Raw genomic sequence first — 22,759 nt, forward strand, 5'->3', positions numbered from 1 at the left:
CTGAAATAAATGAGTTGAAACTAAAAAAGATATATCACTTGAAAAAAATTATTTATATTTAAAAATGAAATCGTTGTTATTATTCCTGTATGAGACGAAAGCTTAAGCATACGCATAAAATACTTTTCTTCAAATATGAAATAACCCCATGATTGCACTGCAAACCCAATCAGCCATTGAAGGAAACAGAAACTAGTAAAGGGTGTCCTTAAGAGTTAGCAGTGGCAGCAAAACTATAAATATATTATTGAGTACTGAAGGTGCCGTTTTGGCATTCACACGGGGATACCATTATCAACTCCGGTGTTACCGAATGCGTTAAGGGCAAGCGCGTTAAGGAGAGCTAGAGCGTTACTGATCAGTTCAGACTCATTCTGCACGCGGACCTTCGCCATCGCGCTAACCTTCCCCGCCGCCGCCTTTACATCCTGAAATCCGTTGAGGCAGGAGTCTTGGTCGGTGAGGGCGGCACTCATAAACGTCTGCATGTCGTTCATTTGAGAGTTGAAGTTGCTGCGCTGCAGCTGCTCCATCTCCTTGAGAGATTTCTGAATCTCGTCAACGGTGTCATCGAAATTCTGAATACAATCGTTCAGCGCCGCTCTTTCTCTTTCACTCATCTCGGCGCTTCTGCTTTTCAGGCCTGCTGCCCAAACGGAAACCGTTCGGGCATTAACGAGGCTCACGTTCATGGCCGCCTTGACCAGATCGCTCAACGTGGGCTTCAGAGATCCGGCGTATGGAGAAAGCGAAGAAACACAGAGCTGCGGATACCGAGTGACCTTGCACGACGATTTGATAAATTCAGCGATGCTCGTATTGCTGTGCTGTGGGTTCACGTCCTTCGCCGTAGCTGAAGCCATTATCGCAGAAACTATGATAACTAAAACAGTTGCAAGCCGTGAATCCATGGCGATACAATATAAAAAGAAAGAACAAGAAATGAAAAGCAGCGAAGGCGAACCCAGGGACGGTAAGGGGTTCTAAGTGAGCACAAGCACATATTATTGACGCGCTTTCATCCCGATATATATAGCCGACTTCGCGCCTGTGGATATTGTCAATTAACCATTCCAGGTCAGTGTCACGCTGGAAGGCCGATTCTCGAGGTCTGATTCGTTCCATGTTTTCATTCCCGATCACTGGGTTCACCCTATGTAGTGGGATGTAATGCGCGTAGTTTAAAAATGAAATAATGTTTTCTGCCGATATTTCGGTAAAATTGCGCAAAATTTCTTGGAAGTTTCAGTTATAGTTGTCAAGCGAGTTGTTTATAATGCGATTTTTTGGAAATTCTGGTAATTGAATCTGGTAGAAGAAATTGAGGTTAAAGCTTGATTTGTTGCAGTTAAAATGGTTTTTTAACTGCATATTTGGATTCAGCACTCTGAAAAAACCCTGGGACGCTTTGATTGTGCAGAAACTAGCTATCAAACTTGCAATTCCAATAAATTGCTGTTGGATTTTGACCGGAAAAACCCACAAGAAAAGCTTCCAAAAAGTCTCATTATAGACAACTGCGTTGTCAAGTGGCGTGTAATGTTGGTAGTTTAAAAATGAAATAATGTATTTGTCGGATATTTTTAGTAAAATTAACCAAAATTTCTTGGAAGTTTGAGTTATAGTGGTCAGGATTTTGGATGTTTTTGCCCTGTTTGATAGTGGTGCTCAACCATTTCCACCATTAAAAAACAAGATTCAAACACTATTATCATTATTTTTTTACGAAAAAAATTCTTGGATCTGGTCAATTTACTCAATCTGTACACAACCTCTTTAGATGTAATGAGGCAGCAGTAAATATGGGAGATAAAATGTGAAACAAAAATTTAGGTTTTGGAGATTTTGTTGGAATTTGGTCAATATTTTTTTTGCCAATTTTTTATTATTATTTTAAATGGGTTTTTGATTGTAGATATGGATTTAGCATTTAAAAAAATTTTGGAGTATTTAAATTGGGCATTGCACATAATTCATATTCCACGGAAATTCTTTTTTTTGTTGAAAATAAAGTGTTTTTTGAGTGAGTTTTCTTAAATTGTGATGTTTTGAAAAGTTTTCCAGTGTAATTTCTGATCTAGTTTGTCTAGAATCCGTGAGGGATTCATTGAAAACACAAGTTTGGCCAGTGAACTATGTCCAGTTTTTTTAAAGGTGTTGAATCTCGGTTTTTAAAGGCGTTGAATCTATATAACACAAATTAAGATTTCACCACAATTTTTTTCACCTGATCTAACGAGAAATCTAGTAGAAACTCTAAAAATTCACACTTAAATACAGCTCTTTTTAGATATGTAGAAATTCAATTGAAGTATAATGGTTTTTTTTAACTTAAGTTGAATTTTTAAGATTTAAATTTCCTATAAATATTTTTATTTTTATATAATTTATATAATAACAACGATATAAAATACTTTGGTAAAATTATAATGGATTTTAATTTTTAGTTTTTATATAAGATTACTCTATTTAATATTGGATAATATTTCTTTTTGGATGATAATATTTTTTATTATAATATTACAATGAATTTATTAATGTGTAAAATTAGCCAGAAATATGAAATCGTATAATTTAGATGTTTTATTTCTAGATCTATGTGGTTTCAATGGGAATTACAACGCATATGAAATGGATATCTTTTTCCGAGTGTAAAAGTTGATGAGCTTTTTTTAGATTAAGGAGACAACCAAGCTGATGAGCTTTTTTAGATTAAGGAGTTTTTTTAGATTAAGGAGCTTTTTTAGATTAAAGAGACAACGGTGACTACAATCTCATAAGAATAGATACACTATTAATATACACCTTGCAAAAGAGCATTTAACATATACAACATTCAATGCTATCACGGGAGATGCATATCCTCTACGTGCTATAAAAGTCAATGAGCTTTACCTAAATTGCGAAGACTATGGACAATACAACCCACTAAAAATAGATAGGCTATTGACATACACCTTTCAAAACAGCATGTGGTATACACGACTTTCAATGCTATTATGTGACATGCATATCCTTTGAGAGCATGTGGTATACACAAGTTTCGATGCTATTATGAGACATGCATATCCTTTGACATTTGCAGGCTATTAACATAGCCCTTTCAAAACATACAACTTTCAAAAGAGCATGTGGTATACACAACTTTCAATACTATTATGTGACATGCATATCCTTTGACATTTGTAAAAATCGTTCAGCTTATTAAATGTTGTATCTACTACATTATGCCTTACAAAGTGTATATTAATAACTTATCTATTTTTACAAGGTTGTATCTCCATAGCCATAACATAGTTCGTATGCAAAGTGTATATTAATAACTTATCTATTTTTACAAGGTTGTATCTCCATAGTCATAACATAGTTTGTATGATGCTAGATTTTGCATTTTTCATAATATTATATTGTTTTTATTACTTGTACCAAGAGCACCAAGGCTCTTTAGTGAGTAGATAGTTTGAGGTAACATTAGGTTGATTTACATGTCTAAAACTCTAAAAGATAAATAAACGTAAAAGTATATAATACAAGGGAGAGTTGGTTTGCAAATCAATGTTTGTATAGGGGGTGTTATAAAAAATAATGTTATTTTATATTATATAATCCATAAAAAAATTAAAGTATATGATAATAATTAAAAAATTAAATTAACACAAATCTATTTTAAAATGGAAATCATTATATTATGATTAATCCTCAATTTTTAAAAATATTTCTTTTTTATTGTTCCATATGAAAAAATAATTATTTATTAAATTATATTTTTGTATTTTTATAAGTTTGATTCCTCTTAACAATTTAGGTTTACAATAAATTTTCATAAAAATGTATAAGTTACTAGGATATACCTTGTAAGAGATCATTTAATCTTGATAATATTTAATCATATTATGCAACATGCATATCCTTTGCAAGTTCTAAAAGTCAATTAACTTTACCTAAATTGCAGAGACTATGCCTACTATACTTAATTAAAAATAGATAGGTTATCAATATGCACCTTGGAAAAAAATATTTAGTATATAGATGTGGCATGCATATCCTTTACCACTTGTAAAAATTGATGAGTCCATTCAATTCTGTATTTTCTACCTATTATATTGTAAGATTTATATTAATAGCTTATATATTTTTACAAGGTTATATTATACATAGTTATATGAATTCATCACCCTCAAAAACCGTTGGGACACTTCGATTGTGAAGTGTTCACCTGTCAAACTTATTAATTCAATGAATCCCTACAAGATTCTAGACAAATTAGAAAACCAAAAAACTTTCGAGAAAGTGGCACTTAAAAGACAACTTGATTTTATAATGTTAGTTTTTTTTTGTTATTGTTTTTATATACTTGTACCAAGAGTTGGAATGTTCTCTACAAATTAGTGAGTAAATATTGTGAGATAATGTTATGTGAGTAGATCTACCTTAACTCCCGATCTTCGAAGCACTAAAGAGGATCAAATATTTTTTTACTCTAAAATAGATTTGCATTTTAAGATATTTGAACCCTCCCCTCATTTGGTAGATACTTAAGATGGATCTAGGCTAGTTTTCTTATTAATTATAATTATAACTTTTAATTTTATATTTCATATTCTAATTTATTTTTCTTTTTAGCTTTATGTAATTTGACCAAGCCTTAATTATCATTATTAATTATTTTATTTTATTTTTAACATGTAAATGTTTACAAGAATTTACATCACTAAAACATCTTCCCCATACCTTTTTTCTTTTATATTTAATTTAAAAAATGTTATAGAATAAAATTAAAATAAAATATTTTGATTTTGAAATGAATTATGGTTTATGAGCAAGTGGTATTGATAGTCATGGTATTGCAACAAAGCCTATTTACAAGTTAATAATATCGATGGTAAAATGGGGGAAAATAATCGTGGTTAAGAATCTTGATATGTTGTAAGTTTATTGTAAGTATTAAGTTTTAATTTTAAAAAGGTTATAACTAGCAATTGCACCATATGTTGCAAAGGAAACACAAATTCAAGAAGAATAGTCAGATATAGAAGATAATTTAATATAAAAATCAGTAAACAAAATGTCATTCAAAACTAGGAAATAAAAATAATTCACTTACATTATGCCAAATTTATAGATTCTATAATATTTCCAACACAGATTTCCTCTCAAACCTCAAAGATTCTCTTTAAGTTCCAATAACAAATATTTGATTAAAAAAGTGCTCTTTTTCAATATTGAAGTGTGTCACTTAAGCTTACAACGTTTTACAACTTACTCTTAAGGTGATTGGATTTGCCTTTGAGCTTACAGTCTTTTACCACTTACTCTTAAGGTGATTAGATTTTCCTTTGCTTGTCCTTGCTTAACTTCTTATGGGCATTTGTATTGATTTGTGACACATGAAGTTTATATTGAAAGTTTTCTTTTTCGAAAATGAGAAATTGAAAATTTACCATTCGATGAACTAGTTTAAAGCAAAGCTATGAAATATATATATCAATATAGCTAGTCACTAACATAACAACTTTATAATGTTTTATAGGAGAGAAGTGGATCTTTGGTTGAGCGTTGATTAAATAATTCTTTTAACTGATATAGAAACTTTAATTCACTATTCAAAGATACCATGGTGAACTCTTATGGTAGCACCCATGAGCATTCCTTTATTCAACATGATATCCTTCGAGACATGACTATGTATTTGACTAGGAAGGGGCCTATAGATAAATGCAAAAGGATTTGTATGCCTTAGAAAGCAGACACTATTCCGAAAAAGTGGAAAAAGTTTGTGAAGTGTGCATTTGATGTTGATATCTTTTCATTCCACACAAGTTTGGTGCATATTTCTGTTGGGTTGTGTTATATTCTTTCCACAACTAGCCCACGTAGTTAACCGGAGGGTTAGAGGGGGGGCGGAGCCCCACCCTTCATTGCACCGATTATGTAGTGGGGTGGGGGGGTCACAGGGGGTTTGAGGCATACACATAACCCCACTTTATGGGGTCCGAGGCAGCACCCAAGAAAATTTTGGTTTTGGACCATATGTTAGGTTGGGCGAACACACCTATGGTTTTGTGCATGATTTTCGCACATGTTTTTTAGACGCGATTTTTTTTGGTCCATGGTATTGGATGCTTCGGCATGTATAAATATATATTGTAACATTGAAAGGAACATAATGAAAAATCAAGCTGGTAGTCCTGGTTTTGGGATCCAGGGGAAAATCTCTGTGTATATGTGTTTTATGTGTTATGCTCTCACATTGCTTATTTTCTATGTTTTAGAATTCATATGCAGGTAATTTATGTACGGGGTTAAAACCTACATTTGGTATTAGAGCTGTTTTTCCTTCAAGCGTATACCTTTGTTGCTGAGGGGTTTTGCTCGGGCCTGTGGTAGACCATGTTCAGTGGGAGATCTGCGAATCGATTCTGGTGGTGAAAGAAGATGGCAAGCAATGAAAAGGTAGAGATCAAGACATTTAATGGTCAGAGTTTTGAGTTGTGGAAACTCAAGATGGAGGATTTTTTGGTGGATAAAGATTAGTGGATCACGGTAGATCTGGGTACTAAACCAACAGGAGTGTCCGATGAACAATGGAAGAAGTTGGATCGAAAGGCAAAGAGCACAATACGTTTGTGTGTCTCAGATTCAATATTGCTGAATGTATCAGGGGAAGCTATGGCAAAGGATTTGTGGGAAAAGTTAGGGACTTTGTACCAATCTAAGTCTCTAGTGAATAAACTATTCTTGTGGAAAAAATTGTATAACCTAAGGATGAAAGACGGAGACTCAGTGACAAAGCATTTGAACACATTTAATACTGTGGTAAGTCAGTTAGCATCTGCTGATATTAAAATTTTAGATGAATATAAGTGCATCAGTTTGTTGTGTTCTCTATCAAATTCGTGGGATAGTCTGGTTATTGGAATAGGTAGCAATGCAACTGCCTTGCAGTTTGATGAAATAATCTCATCCTTGCTGACAGAGGAGATGAGACAAAAAAATATGGAGAGCCAGAACGGTGATGCCTTATCTATATGAGGATGGTCCCAGAACAGAAACAAAAATGAGTCATCGAGTGGGAGATCTAAATCTAGAGGGAGATCTAAATCTCCAGGAAAACCTGTAAAGGTGGTGTGCTGGAAATGCAGAAAGGAAGGGCACTAAAAAAGGGATTGTAAATCTAAAGCTCCTAATAAAGGAAAGGGATGTGTACTTGGATTCTTCAAGTACACATGTAGATCATGAGGCATGGTTGATTGATTCAGGTGCATCCTTTCACTTCACTCCCCATAGAGAGTGGTTCTACGATTATGAGAAATACGATGGTGGTGATGTCTTCTTAGGGGATGATAAGAAGGCTAGAATCATGGGTCACGGAAAGGTAAAGTTGAAGTTGCAAGGTGGAAGGGTTAGAACACTTCCGAGTGTTCTACATATTCCTGCATTGGCTAGAAATCTGATTTTTGTAAGCAAGCTGGATGATGCAAGTGTAAAAACAATGTTGGAGAAGGATACCTGCAAAATGGTTTGGGGAGCACTGGCATTGATGCGGGGAGTTCGAATTGGAACTCTGTTCAAGTTGCAAGGTAGCACTATTATTGATGGGTACAACAGTTCTATGGTTCCTGAAAGTGGAGCAGAAAATCTAGTGGTCTTTGGAGAGAAGACCATGTTGTGTCATCAGAGGCTTGGACATATTGGAGAGAAGGGCCTTCGAATACTTCATGATAAAGCTATGGTAGAAGGTATGAGTAATAACTCTCTGGATTTTGATTTCTATGAAAATTGTGTATATGGGAAGCAGAATCGGGTGAGTTTCCCCTCTGGTAGTAAGAAGGTGAAACAAATATTAGAACTTGTACATAGTGATGTGTTTGGACCTGTGAAAGTTCCATCACTGGGTAAGTCTGTGTACCATGTATCATTTATAGATGACTTCTCAAGGAATACATGGATATATTTCATTAAGAAGAAATTTAAAGCCTTTGACATGTTTAAAGAATTTAACGCTCTCGTGGAAAATCAGACAGAGAAGAAGATAAAGGTGCTGAGGATAGATAATGGTGGATATTTTTGCAACAAGGAATTTTAAGAATTCTGTAAGAAGTGTGGTATAACACGACAAAAGACTACTCCATATACACCTCAGAAAAATGGAGTTGTAGGAAGAATTAATAAGACGTTGATGGAAAGGGCAAGAAGCATGCTCAATGGTGTCGTCTTAAGACAGGAATTTTGGGCAGAGGCGATGGATACTACATGTTACCTGGATAATAGGTCACCTTCATTAGTGTTGGAGGATAAGACTCCACAAGAGGTATGTACTGGTAAGAAACCATCTCTTTCACATCTGAGGGTATTTGAATGTGATGCATATGTAGATGTTCCAAAGGAGAAATGAACCAAGTTGGATAGTAAATCTGAAAAGTGCATCTTTATTGGGTATAAGGATGGTTTAAAGGGTTATAAGCTTTGGAACCCAGTAACAAGGAAGGTTGTGTACAACTGAGATGTGGTGTTTAGAGAGGTGAAAGATGTTATTAAACATGAAGTCCAACCAAAGGAACCTGAGAAGATAGAGTTTGAGCTTAAGGAGAAAGAATCAGACTCTATAACAAAGGAGGAATCAGAAGATGAAGAGCCACAAACTCCGAGTGTGAGAAGATTAGTTCGAGAAAGAAGGCAGCCAGAAAGGTATAGTCCATCTGCTTTCTGTTCAAATTTTGATTTATCTATTATTGGTGATGATCCCAGAACTGTGAAGGAAGCAATAGATTCAAAGGATGGAAAACTCTGGAAAGAGACCATGGTTGATGAAATGACATTTTTGCACAAAAATGAGGCTTGGGATCTGGTGGAGTTACTGGCTAGAAGGAAACCCATTGGAAGCAATTGGGTGTTCAAGAAGAAGACAAATGTAGAAGGAAAGGTGGACAAATACAAATCTCAGTTAGTAGCAAAAGGTTATTCCCAGGTGCTGGGAATTGATTTCAGTGATATTTTTTCTCCTTTTGCCAAGGAAGCTTCTATAAGATTACTTTTATTTGTTGCTGCTACTTTTGATTTTGAGGTAGAACAGATGGATGTGGACAAAATTTCTTCAATGGGGAACAGGAAGAGGAAATATACATGAAGCAACTTGAAGGCTTTGCGGTGAAGGGTAAGAATGAACTGGTATGCAAGTTAAAGAAGTCTCTATATGGGTTAAAACAGTCACCAAGAATGTGGTATCATAAATTTGATACATTTATATGGGGACTTGGCTTCATCAGAAGCAAAGCAGATCATTATGTGTATTTTAAATTAATTGGTGACCATGTTATTTATCTGATCTTATATGTGGATGATATGTTTCTGGTTGGAAGTGAAAAAGAAATTATCTAGGATTTGAAGACCCAATTGTCCTCCAAATTCGACATGAAATATCTTGGTGCCGTAAACTATATTTTGGGCATGGAAATTAAAAGAGATCGGGCAAAGAGGAAGCTCTAGTTAAACTAGAGGAAGTATGTCGAGACAATACTGTAGAGGTTTAATATGTATGATAGTAAACCGGTGAAGGTCCCTATTCCTGTAGGTGTGAGGTTATCTGCTGAATAGTGTCCCAAGACACAAGAAGAGGAAGAGGACATGTCTCATGTTCCAAATGCAAGTGCAGTCAGTAGCTTGATGTATGAAATGGTCTGTACTAGACCAGACATTGCACATGTAGTGGGAGTATTGAGCAAGTTTATGTCAAAACTAGGGAAAGAGAACTGGACAATAGTGAAGCGGGTTTTCAGGTATTTTCATGGCACTAGTGATTATGGTTTGTGCTACCAAGGAAGACTAGGATTGGACAGAATGTTGGATATTCGTAGCTTTGTTGATGCAGACTGGGCTGGAGATCTGGATCAGAGAAAATCTACAAGTGGGTATGTGTTTAACCTATTTGGACGTGCAGTCAGTTGGATGAGTAAGAAATAATCTGTAGTGGCTCTATCAACTATAGGTGTAGAATACATGGCAACCACTCATGGAAGCAAGGAAGAAGTTTGGTTGCAAAGATTGTGGTCAAGTATGGGGTTAGTATAGGGAGCTATAAGGATAGACTATGATAGCCAAAATACAATTTTCTTGGCAAAAAACCCCTGCATATCATTTAAAGACAAATCACATTGATGTTCAGTCTCATTTTGTGAGGGATATGATAGAAGACAAAAAGGTGTTGCTAGTAAAGGTGGACAATTTGAAGAATATAGCAGATGCATTGACAAAATCTATGAGCTCTAAGAAGTTCTCTTGGTGTAGAGAGACAATAGGCATTTCAGGGCTAGAAAAATGATTAAGCTCTCTTGTGGCCCCCTATGGAAGAAAACAACAAGTGGGAGAATGCTGGGTTGTGTCATATTCTTTCCACGACTAGCCCACATAGTTAACAAGAGGGTTGGGGGGCCAGAGCCCCCCCCCCCCCCCCCCCCCCTTCGTTGTGCCGATTATGTAGTGGGGCACGGGGGTCACAGGGAGTTTGATGTGTACCCGTAACCCCACTCTACGGGGTGTGGGGCAACACCCTGGAAAATTTTGGTTTTGAACCCTATGTTAGGTTGGGCAAACCCACCTATGGTTTTGTGCATGATTTTCACACATGTTCTTTGGATGCGATGGTTTTCGGTCCATGGTATTGGATGCTTCAGCATGTATAAATATGTATTGTAACATTGAAAGGAACATAATCAAAATTCAAGCTAGTAGTCCCGGTTTTGGGATCTAGGGGAAAATATCTGTGTATATATGTTTTATGTGTTATGATTTCGCAATGCTTATTTTCTGTGCTTTAGAATTCATATGCAGGTAATTTATGTACGAGGTTAAAACCTACAATTTCTTTCTCCTCTCATTAACCAATTTTCAATATTGAACTACCTCACTTGATCAAAATCTTGAAGTCTTCTACATTCTACCTGCACATAATTTGATCATATACCTACATGTAAATTGAACATCTACCAATTTGATATTTCAAGTCTTCTCTCATATCTATTTCCCCTAACTATGCCACATTAACATGAGAAATGAGAGGTTTCTTAAGATTGCTTAAAAATTCATCCAATATTGGGGCTAACACAAAGTTGCTATGCCTGTGCTAAACCATTGTGAATAAATGAGGTAGTCATTTCAAAGAATATTGATGCCATTAAGAATACTCATAAAAAGTACAAAGATTAAGGAAAACTTTTCTCCAATTTTTGTGAGCATAAAAACAAATTTCTAAAACAAAAGAATTAAATTGTTATCATTTTACATAAGGTTAGATAAACCAAAGTTATTCTTTATAGATGGTGGGAATCAGTATCATCATCAGCAACCACCTTTTCTATTCTTAACAGTAGTATTTACTTTCACCACTTGTTCACCTTCAACTAGCCCAACCGCATAATATATACACCAATACACATATATCACCTTATATCAACCACCTCTCAATTGCTTGATGAATAACTCAAGTACTAATTGGGAAAGTATTGAAATAAAAGTGAAATCTTATAGTGGAGCATCAATTATTTTGAAAAAAATGGTAACATTTTTTCCCTTCAGAAGGAAATGATTGAAATGGAAAAATTTAAGAGGAAACAATGTTTTGGACAAATTATTAAAACTACAAACTCTAATAGATATTGAAATTTTTTCTAGCCAACCTGGAGTTTTATCACCTAGCAAATATGACAGATTATTTTTAACTTCAATATGGAAACAATCATATAGATGAATTTGTTGAAGAATTCTTTGAACAGGTATAATAATAAATGATGGGATACTAAACCGAAATTGGGCTGCTCATATACTTAATGTCAATTGCAAGAAAATGTAGTGACTAGAGATGAATGTTCATGGAAAAATTAATTAAAATGAAACAATAATATACTGACCAAACATGAATGGAAAATTTACCACAAGAACTTGAGGTTGGAAGGGTTGATGAACAAATAGACCAGGAGAAACGAAAGGGGAATAAGCCTCAACGTTAAGCCATCAAGAAATTGTTCAACAAGAATCAATTGTTTGATTACTTTAAACACCATAACTATTAGTTTTTTCTTATGCCTAAAAATCTTCAATCGTCTAACATTCCATCCAATGATCTAACCCATATTGTAAAACATCTCTTGATTCAAAACTATTAATAAACATATTTAAATCACATCTTGATTCAAAACCATTAATAAACATCTTTAAAGTATTTTCAATATAATCTAATTTAAAGTTAATATAAATTTATTAACTAATAATAAATATAAATGATATTGATATTGATATAAAAAAATTCCCCCTTTATATTAAAATCATATAGAGATGATTATAGATAATGCATGTGTCCGAAAATTGTTGACATCATATTGATAACCACAACCATTCAAAAAAATATCTATAAATCACAACAATGTAGAAAAAGGGATTACAACAATTCAACTAAAATCCAACTACATATCCCATGAATGGGAGAAATGTTATCACAACAAAAAATAAATTAAAATCCAACTATGCACAGGCATGGACACATTTAGAAATCCCCAAATTTAGCAAAGTTGCTAAACTACAAACTTTGCAAAATATTCAGTTAAAGATTAGATGGTTGCATTGGAAGCCCACAGAGCGTTTCAATATCCAACTAAGAATAGAAGTTTTCAGGTTCTAACTGCCCCACCAAAAAACCATTGGTGGTTTCAAAGTCCAGTATTGATGATGACCATAGATTCCAAAAGTGGTATTGTGTGTGAATATCCAATATCTTGGATAGCCATCTCCAGAGAAATTTTTAAGAACCCTGCTAAATTTATATGTATAATAAATGGGTGAATCCCCATGATACATGGGAAAAATGGAAGGTGATTTTATTAGTAATATAATATGTAAATAATTTTTTTTTGGAGAATCTCTCACCAAATTATATTATCTTGTAAAATCACGGCGAATCACTAGTACAAAATGGCGAATCGCTAGTACAAAAAGGTGAATTGCTAAGAAATACAAGTGTTGTTGCAGTATCTTGGCACGAAGAGGGTATTAAAGAAGAATCTATAAAAGAACTTGACAACATTGTTGGTGAATTAGACGAGCTTGACTAGTTACCATCAAGCGCGCCACTCTAGTGACTAAATCATACAGACCTGGAACTAATTGTTAAAGTCAGTTGATGTGTAATTTTTTTTCTTGTATTGTTTCATTGATTGCAAACAATTAATCATTGGCATACTTGACACCTTTCAGGTGGCCATTGTTGATTTGTTATTTTGTATTTGTGACACATATAGCTTGATTATAGAGATGTGTATTCTTGTTTTATTTCCACCTTCATATAAAAGTCGTGAAATTTTTTCTTCACCATGCATATTCCATGTCCTACACTTGAGGCACTCGGTATGAGGTCATCTACTGCAAATTTCATAGTGATCGTCAATCCTTCTTTGTTTTCTCGCACACTTCTTATAACTTCTGACAATAATATTTCAATAGTTGGTTAAATGCAGAAGTTGTTGGAAACTTTGGAAACTCCAGTAGTGTGTAGATTTATTGTGAAACAAAAAGGTCTGCAAAATCTTACTTATGTCACTAATACTTGTGATTTTGTTAGACTTTGTACAATCTTAATGACATTTTTTTGGGCAGAATGCATTATTATTTGACATTGGAATTTAAATCCCTTCTCTTAGGAAAATTCATACCTCTTGTTGGCACCCTATTTTTCCTCTATCTTTCTATCACTCAAAAGATCAAAGCATGTTGGACATGTTTCTTCATGCTAGCCTACACTACTGGATATTCCTTTCAAACTTTCATTGTTACATGAGCTCAGTCATTTCTTTTCACATACTTATCTCTCCAATATGGTCTCTTTGAGGTTCTCCAAGCTCATGACTCTAATGTCCATTTCAGAATTTTTCTTGAAACTTTATGAAAATTTAAACTCAACTTTCATTAATGTCCTTTCTTGCAACAATCACTGATTCATTTTTTTAACTATAAATATATAGTATTTGAACTCGAGAATGCTTCCATCTCTATCAATCCTGATCATTATGTCTTCCATGGACATAAAAATTTCGAATTATGGTGCCCATTGTTATGCAAATCTAACAAATAATTATTGTTGGTGTTCTTCTGAAAGCCTTGATACCCACTCAATCTCATAATCAATTATCCTGGATGGGATATGAAATTCCACTTTCTCCATATAAGTCCAATGAGGTTGGAAACACTCTCAAACACCAAGAAACAATTAATGGTAATGTTAAAAAAATGACATTCTTTGGAAATTCTCCAAACAATCATAAATTAGACTGTTTGGATAGAAAAAGTAGAAATAAATGAGAATGACTCATTTATGATTGTTTAGAGAATGTCCAGAGAATGTCACTTTTATTTTAGGAATTTGATAGTGCCCTTAATTTCCAAGGCCACAAACTCCTCAAATATTTATCCTATACTTTTGTTTTGTCTTAAAGGGTTGTTGAACAAAAAAATTGGGTGTCATGGCATTGAGACATCCCCTCCTATAGTTGGTGGGAAGACATTGAGGGGGTGCCTAGATACACCCCTTTTGGGGAAATGTGTCCCCCACATTGGGAAATGTTTCCCTTGGTCCCACGCAAAGCATGAGATACATGGGGGCTATGTCCCCGTGGAACATTGGAGATAATATGCAACAACAAAAAATCCAAGGTGGTTAAAATTTCAAAGAAGACATCTTTATAGGTACGAAAATATGCATTCCCCAATGTGACATATATGATCTCATCATCTTGATTCCCTCACTAATCTTAGGAGAATTCTTAGTGTAAAAAAAAAATCAACACAAAAGTTTTTAACACGAAGGAACAAATGAAGCTTCCATTGCAATCCTTAAAGGCATCGAAATCATTAAGAAGTTCCTTCCTAAAAACATATTCAATGATATCTATTTCCCTCTAGTGTTAATGTGAAGATGCAAAGTGATCAATCTCCCCAACTCTTGTGGTCATATTGGTGTTAGCATGTTGGGTCCCTATAATAATAGTGATTACCCCATTACTATTGTAGTTATACCCCTTATTAATATTGTTGTGCCCCTATTACCCCCATATTGTCAACACTGTGCCCCATAGAATCCCTCTATTGTTATTTTTGTGGCTTTATATTATTATTGTTAGGTCCGCTGGATTATATTGTGACTCCTTAGACTCCTATATATAGAAAGGAGGTTTTGTCATTTGTATCATCCAAGAATTTTTCATTTATGTAATGTAAAGGATGTTTCCCCCTCGAAGAGGCTGAATTATAAGGCGTTGATCTATCTTTTCTATCTTTTCTTGAGTTGGTTTCATAAAATTTGGTATCAGAGCTTTGGATTCTAGGGTTTCGCTGCTCCAAACAGGTCATCGTGGAATTTTCACTATAACTTTTTTATGTGCGGTTTCAGAAGTCGCACAAAAAACCCATTTGAGAAGAAATCGCACTAAACCGTGGCTCCAAACTTCAGAGCTTTTCACGCAATATTTTAGGAGATATGATCTGCGGAAGTTGGTCTTTTTTCAGACTCCTGAATCACATTCAAAACAGGTTACCTGGGGAAAATAGTCCTAACTTTCTCTCTGAGGATGGGATTGAAGTTTCGTAAGAAGGTACAGAAAGAGGACGGACTGTAGTTTCTTGTGGATATTTTTCACATCCAAAGGTCTAAACAGTGACTCGTGGCACGTCGTACAAGTTCGCGCTACTGAACTAGTCTATAATCAAGTCACTGTGGAAGATTTCACATAACTCTTCCTTGGAGAATCCAATTTGGGTCAAACTTGTGGCATTGGAAAGAGGACACAAAGGGCTACTACAGGTCACAAATTCAGAGCTAGATAATTAGAAAGTACAGAGATACATCAGATTCAATATCAAGCTTCTATAAAGTGAAAAAAGGTGTGTAGTTTTTTTTTAAATTTTTGTGTAAGCTTGGTTTAACGGAATTCAAAGGGCATAGTAAAGCATTATTATCGGTAACTGATGCCCCGAGGAAAGAAAATGCAAACACCTAGTAAGGAACCCGAAAGCTCTAGCATGACTCATGAAGAAGAGGAAGAAATGCTACATGATATATCAAAATTACAAGAACAAGTGCAACAAATGTCACGCTCACAAAAGCTAACAGAAGCTAAGATAAGTGGCGTGGAATCTAAGATAAATGGTTTGGAATCTAAGATAAAGGGCATGGAAGCTAATATGGGTGATTCGAAGACAGATTTGAAGAGAGACATGGCAGATTTGAAGACAGACATGGAAGAATTGAAGAAGTTGCTACAAGAAAGGGTCACTAATGGTGAAAAGGTGGTAAAGGAAACTCATGATGAGAACAAAAGAAATGTTAATCATGATTCCATAGACGCTAATGTTGGATTGAAGAATCACCATATTCCAAAAATTGATATGAGGAAGTTTGATGGCAAGGATCCCGCCACATGGATATTACATATGGAGCAATTCTTTGATCTCAATAATGTGCAAAACGCACAAAAGGTACGTATGGAAACTGTATATTTGGAACCAAATCAGTTTGTATGGTATCAATGGCTTTGCTCTCGTAAACAATTTATCACTTGGGCAATTTTTACGGAAGAATTGATAGCACATTATGAAGATACAAAAAGCAACACTTTTTTTAGCCAATTGATAAGTCTCAAACAAAAGGGTTCAGTAATGGAGCACATTGAAGAGTTCCAAAAATTGAACATAAGGGTAAAAGATATTCCAGAGGAGCATAGGATTGATGTGTTCATAGGGCCTTTAAAGGATAATATCCAACATGATGTTCGCCTTTGGGAACCTGACTCATTAGAGAAGGCATTCAGGTTAGCAAGAAAAATGGAAAGCAAAATTATGGCAACCAGGAAGCATACCACTCACAACTATAAAGATGGAAGTGTTGTTGCCCCTAGTCTTCCACAACCTATAAGGATAACACCACAACAATTGGAAGAAAAAAGAGCAAAAGGGCTTTGTTACAGTTGTGATAGCAAATACACTAAAGGTCATAAGTGTGCTGAGAAGAAATTATTCTACATAGATTGTGAAGAGGAAGAAAAAAAGGAGCAAGAAAGGTCAAAAGAAGAAGATATACTCCAGGAACAAAGCCTATATGAAGAACAAATAAATCCGACCATATCTTGTAATGCATTGGCGGAAATTACCACTCCTCAAACCATCAAGATAGAAGGACAAATCGAGAAGAAAAAGGTAATAGTGTTGATTGATTCAGGAAGTACCCACAATTTTATTCATTGTAAGGTAGCAAGAGAATTGAATTACTTCTTATATCCAACACCAGAGTGTCAAGTGATGGTTGCAAATGGAGGAACAATAAATTGCTCGGGAAAGTGCCATAATATCAAGCTATCCATGGGAGAATATGTATTGACTAGCCCAATGCTTTCCATTCCAATGGGAGGTGCTGATGTTGTACTAGGAGTCCAATGGCTACAATCCTTGGGTACAATAGCTTTTAATTTTCAAGAACTTTTCATGAAATTTTCTGTGGAAGGAAAGGAAGTTGAATTAAGGGGTATTGCAAGGAAACCAGGAAAGATAATCAGCTCTAACGGTATGACAAAGCTTCTAAAAAAGGAACAAAGAGGTGTAATTGCACAATTATGTCCGCTAGATGTGTCCACAGTGGAATCATCTATTTCTCCAGATCTCCAAAAAGTCTTGGACAATCATTCCAAGGTATTTGAGACTCCCAAATGTCTCCCACCTATTCGTGATCATGATCATGCTATTCATCTGATTCCAGGAAGTGTTCCTCCAAACATCAGGCCGTACAAATATCCCTATGCCCAAAAGAGTGAAATTGAACGTATGGTTGCAGAAATGCTAGTGTTACACTAAAAAATGTCACCTTGACTACTTACAGTTAGTATGGCTCAAATCAACAGTCATGCTACCCTCTTAAGCAAGTCTTATGCCTCTGTTATCCATCTCAAACTCAAAGAAGAGAGAAAGTCTTGTAAAAAACTATGTTTATCTCTGGGGTCGCAGGTTCTCTCTAGCCTTACCTGCGGGGACGCTGATCATGTTCACAAAATCTGCGTCCATGGACGCTCTGTATGTTAAGAGACAGGTGCGTCCCTCTGTAAAAGGCAAAATGCGCGAGTTTTATCTTGAAAAAGTTACTTGTGGTTACTTCTAGAACATTCTAGAGGTCGGTTTGATGAAATGGATGCGCCTCCAGTTGGTTCATGTATCTCTATTAAGGGGGAACTTATCCCATCAATAAGGGAGCTATCCCACCCATAGAGGGGGATGATCCCATTGATAGTGGACCTGAATAACCTCTTTACAGCACTATAAATAAAGGCATTGAGCCAGAAGGAGAGGAGGTTGGAGCTATACATTTTCTTTGGGTAAATGCTGCAGGATTTAGGTCTTCCATTAGAGCCTTTGTGAGGAGAGATTGTCTTCACTTGATTCTACTTGGGAGAGGGTGAGCTTTGTCAAAGTAGAGGAAAACCCTTGATGGACCCTGGGAGGAACTTGCACAACACCAAGGCCAGGTTGTAAGAGTTTCTTTGTTTCGTTATTAATACAAACTGGTTTATTTTTCTCAATAGCTTGTGTTAATGAGTTATTTCATGTGTTCCTTGGTCTGCATGTTGAATATATGTTTTATTATATGAAATGCAAGTGCTTGGTAATTGTTTGATTGTTTGTGGTTGCAGGAATTGACTTGAAGGAGGAGCTCATCCGGATCGTCAAGAACGGACTTCAACAACAGCGTTTTGGAATAAGGTAAGCCTAAACACTTGTAGTTTTCATGTTGTAAAAGGTGTATTTAGAGAAAGATCACTCCATTTTGTCTTGTTTGTCATTAGAATGTCTTAGACTTCTAGGAAGGTCAGTCGTGTCCGCACCCTTGACAGATTCCGTGTGACAAATTGGCGACTCCGCTGGGGAATCCATTAATGAGAGAGTCTTTTCCTTTATATGAACTTTGCTTTGAGAAAATCATTTTTATTTTCTGGTTTTTGACTGTGAGAATTAGTATTTGGGTGGCTTAGCTTTAGATTTAGTTAGATTTGGTTTTTCTTCATTTTTCCAGAAGGACGCACCCTCTTAGTACTGCACAGTGCGTCTTTGGACGCGCTGTTGCCGTCTGCACAGAGCGGGCCGCACCTGTGACAACGGGTTGCCTACGTCTTCCTGTAAACTTTAAGAAAATTCCATTTTTGCTTTAAATTGCTTTTAGATTTTGTTTTTCCTTAGTGTTTTCTGCCTAGATCCTTTAGTACCCTGTCAAGAATTTTCACCTGAACTAGTTTTGTGAGCTTTGAGTGTTTTAGTGGTTTTCAACGAAGTTTAGACCTAGGGTTTGATTTTTGGAAAGGCTTTGTAGTGACTTTGATAGTAGAAAGTTGTCCCTTAGATCTCTCTGGTTAGTCAACCTTCTTAGAAGTCGGGCCTGTCGTAAAGTTTCCTTTTGTGAGCAACTTGCCATTTGAGTTGTTTTGGGTTCAAATTTCGAATTACTTGTTTATAAAGTATTGATTTCCATTTTACAAAAAGAACAAAAAGATTAGAGTTTTGTTTTGGCTAGTTTTTGATTCTGCAATAAGCTAGTCCTTGATTTGATTGTGATCAAGTAAAACACCTTAGAAATAATCATTGTCTAGTCATCATGATTCGACGGATCATTGGTATCCATCGAACGAATTGGCATAACATGTTATTTTTGGCGCTATGGGCATATCGAACTTCTTTGAAAAATTCAATAGGTTTCACCCCTTTGCTAGTTTATGGCTTAGAAGCTGTGTTAGCTTTGATTTAGTTAGATTTGGTTTTTCTTCATTTTTCCAGAAGGACGCACCCTCTGAGTACTGCACAGTGCGTCTTTGGACGCGCTGTTGCCGTCTGCACAGAGCGGGGCCGCACCTGTGACAACGGGTTGCCTGCGTCTTCCTGTAAACTTTAAGAAAATTCCATTTTTGCTTTAAATTGCTTTTAGATTTTGTTTTTCCTTAGTGTTTTCTGCCCAGATCCTTTAGTACCCTGTCAAGAATTTTCACCTGAACTAGTTTTGTGAGCTTTGAGTGTTTTAGTGGTTTTCAACGAAGTTTAGACCTAGGGTTTGATTTTTGGAAAGGCTTTGTAGTGACTTTGATAGTAGAAAGTTGTCCAGCCTTAGATCTCTCTGGTTAGTCAACCTTCTTAGAAGTCGGGCCTGTCGTAAAGTCTCCTTTTGTGAGCAACTTGCCATTTGAGTTGTTTTGGGTCAAATTTCGAATTACTTGTTTATAAAGTATTGATTTCCATTTTACAAAAGAACAAAAAGATTAGAGTTTTGTTTTGGCTAGTTTTTGATTCTGCAATAAGCTAGTCCTTGATTTGATTGTGATCAAGTAAAACACCTTAGAAATAATCATTGTTAGTTTTGGCCTCGTTAAGATTGCTTAGAGTAAATTTGCCTTTAGTTTGCTTATGAGTGCATTTTCATAGATTTTAAGAGTTGTTAAGATTGATTTTTGGTTATATTAGATTTATTTGCTTTATTAAAAGAAAATACAAAAACATCTTCTTTAAAAAGTCTTGTTTCAAGTAGCTTTTTGTTTTCAAAGAAGAAAAGAGTTTTTTCGTGCATGTAAAGAGAGGTTATGTTTTTATGCTTGGAAAAGACAAACGAATTGTTTCTTTGATTGTCTTCAATTAAGAAGTTGCTTTTATAAAGATTGCATTCTCTCAACTTTTTAGTTAAGCAATTCATCGAAAAAGTAAAGTAGTGGATAAATCATTCTAGGTGCATTTTGTAGTGGTTTCGAGTCGAGTCAACACACCACTGGTTTCACTTCCATCACCTTTTGACTTAAGAAACAACCTTAAAAGTAACGCTTAAATTAAAATCAATCTAGTAATCTTTATTTTTCTAGGGCTCTGAAGCACCAACATAGCTTAGGCTAGGGTCTTGGAGTAGGTGAGTACTTAACTCTCCAAGACTACAAAACCAAACAGATAGTCTATCTTGAGTAGAACAAATCCAATTGTTTCAGTTACATTCTGGGAAAGCTCCTCTTAAAGGAGAAGCACGAGCTCGTGTCCGAACCAGTGAGGGGATCATTCCTCCCTCGTTGGGAACGACGCCAGGCAGTACGTATTACAAACGGTAAACCTCGGATTAACCATTGTCGAGGAGCCAGGGGTCACTTATCGGTAAACCTTGGATTGTTGTCAAGGAGCCGGTAAGGGGATTGGAGCTTGCTACTCTGCCCTTGCGTGCTGTCGGAGTTTAGACTGTTCCCCCAGGTGTAATTGTTGTGATTGGTAACCTTAGTGGCCATAATATCTAGGATTCTACCCAAGGTGACGGTGGAGGGAAGGTCCCACTGTACCTGGAGCAGACGTCGGTTATACTCACTTGGATTTTCTGGGGGGTTCGCTTCACTTCGAGACGGTTAAAGTGGAGGAACTTGGTCCAGTCTATTCATTAAGCAGGTTGCCGGGGTAACTGTTCCACCCACCATTTCTGTACTGAATCCTGCGAGGTTGGGCCTAATCACCAACTAGCGCTTTTGGTCCGGAAGACTACTGTTTGTGTGTGGTTTGACGCTCTAGATTATTTAGGCGTGTGCTTCAAATTTGTTTGCTTCTTTAGAAGACTTTAGGTGGTTTGATTTGAAATTTTTTACTTTGTTTTCGTGTGTTGTAGTTAAAATCTTTAATTGTGGCGGAATTACCGAGACAGTCCCGTAGACTTCGGGGCAAGTCTCCTGAGATTGTTACCGGAATAGATTTGTTAAGAAAACTCCGTAAATCGCGGGGTGAATCTCCTGAAGACATTCCGGGTCATTTAGAAGGGTTAAAGGTCCTTGTAACTCCTCCTAGTGGCAGTAGAGTAGGATCACCTGAAGAAGGAGAATCTTCCTTGGTAGTCCATCCAGATTACCAAAGTTTAGAAACAGGTTACAATCCCGAAGCTGTTACAGTTTCCGAGCTTGCTGGTAGTTTTTCATCTGCCAGTGAAACAGGCGAAGAACCTGAAATTTCCGAACCTGTTACTCCAACTCCTAGTGTTCCTGATTCACCAAGAATAGAAAGAATTATCACCGAAAATCTTCCTGTTGGATTAATTGCTATAGAAGAACTTGTTCCAGAGGAAGAAATAGGCGTTTCTGATTCTGAAGATCTAATTACCCTTGATCTAAGGGAGCGTGAATCCATCTTTTACAGTCCTCCTAGAAGTGAATCTTGGTACCTTGCATTAACCAATTTTTTAGACAACTCAGTAGGTTTTTCTACACCTCGTACTCCGGTTCCACCTAGAGGAATTCATTCTCCTGTAAATATGTCTGGTCAGTCATCTGTGTTTTCACAAAGTCCTGAATCATTTTTACATGGCGGTCCTTCTGTTCCTACTGGGTATCAATCACTTTCTGGTACCTTTGCGGGAGCATCTCCTCAACCCGTTGATCATGGGTTATTAGTTGGAAACAGTGGTAATGTACCATTGAGTATAGGTGACGTTTATATGATGTCAGGTTCAACTCCCATTAACCAACCTCAAGGTGGCCAATTACCGCCTGGGGGGCAACCTTCGTTAATGCCTGGGGGGCAACCTCAAGGTACTTCATTCGTGACTGGGGGGCAACCTCAAGGGTATCAACCCCAAGGGTATCAACCCCAGCCTCAATATGTACCCCAAAGTCAACCTCAGTATCAATATCAACCTCAAGGATGGCAACCTCAAGGATGGCAACCCCAAGGGTATCAACCCCAA

The 22,759-nt window shown here is 36.1% G+C and overlaps 1 protein-coding gene across 1 annotated transcript; it reads right to left on the reverse strand.

Moving 5' to 3' along the window:
• Window positions 1-233: 233 nt before the first annotated feature.
• LOC149145086 (pectinesterase inhibitor 9-like) lies at window positions 234-911 on the reverse strand. Its single transcript, XM_089453254.1, has one exon. The coding sequence runs from the start codon at window positions 909-911 to the stop codon at window positions 276-278; it is 636 nt and encodes a 211-aa protein (XP_089309380.1). The 3' UTR covers window positions 234-275.
• Between the last annotated feature and the right edge of the window lie 21,848 nt (window positions 912-22,759).

This window comes from Pinus tabuliformis, chromosome X (assembly GCF_031772625.1).
Source record: "Pinus tabuliformis cultivar Carrire ecotype Pingquan chromosome X, CPIR1, whole genome shotgun sequence".
NCBI classification, from domain to species: domain Eukaryota; kingdom Viridiplantae; phylum Streptophyta; class Pinopsida; order Pinales; family Pinaceae; genus Pinus; species Pinus tabuliformis.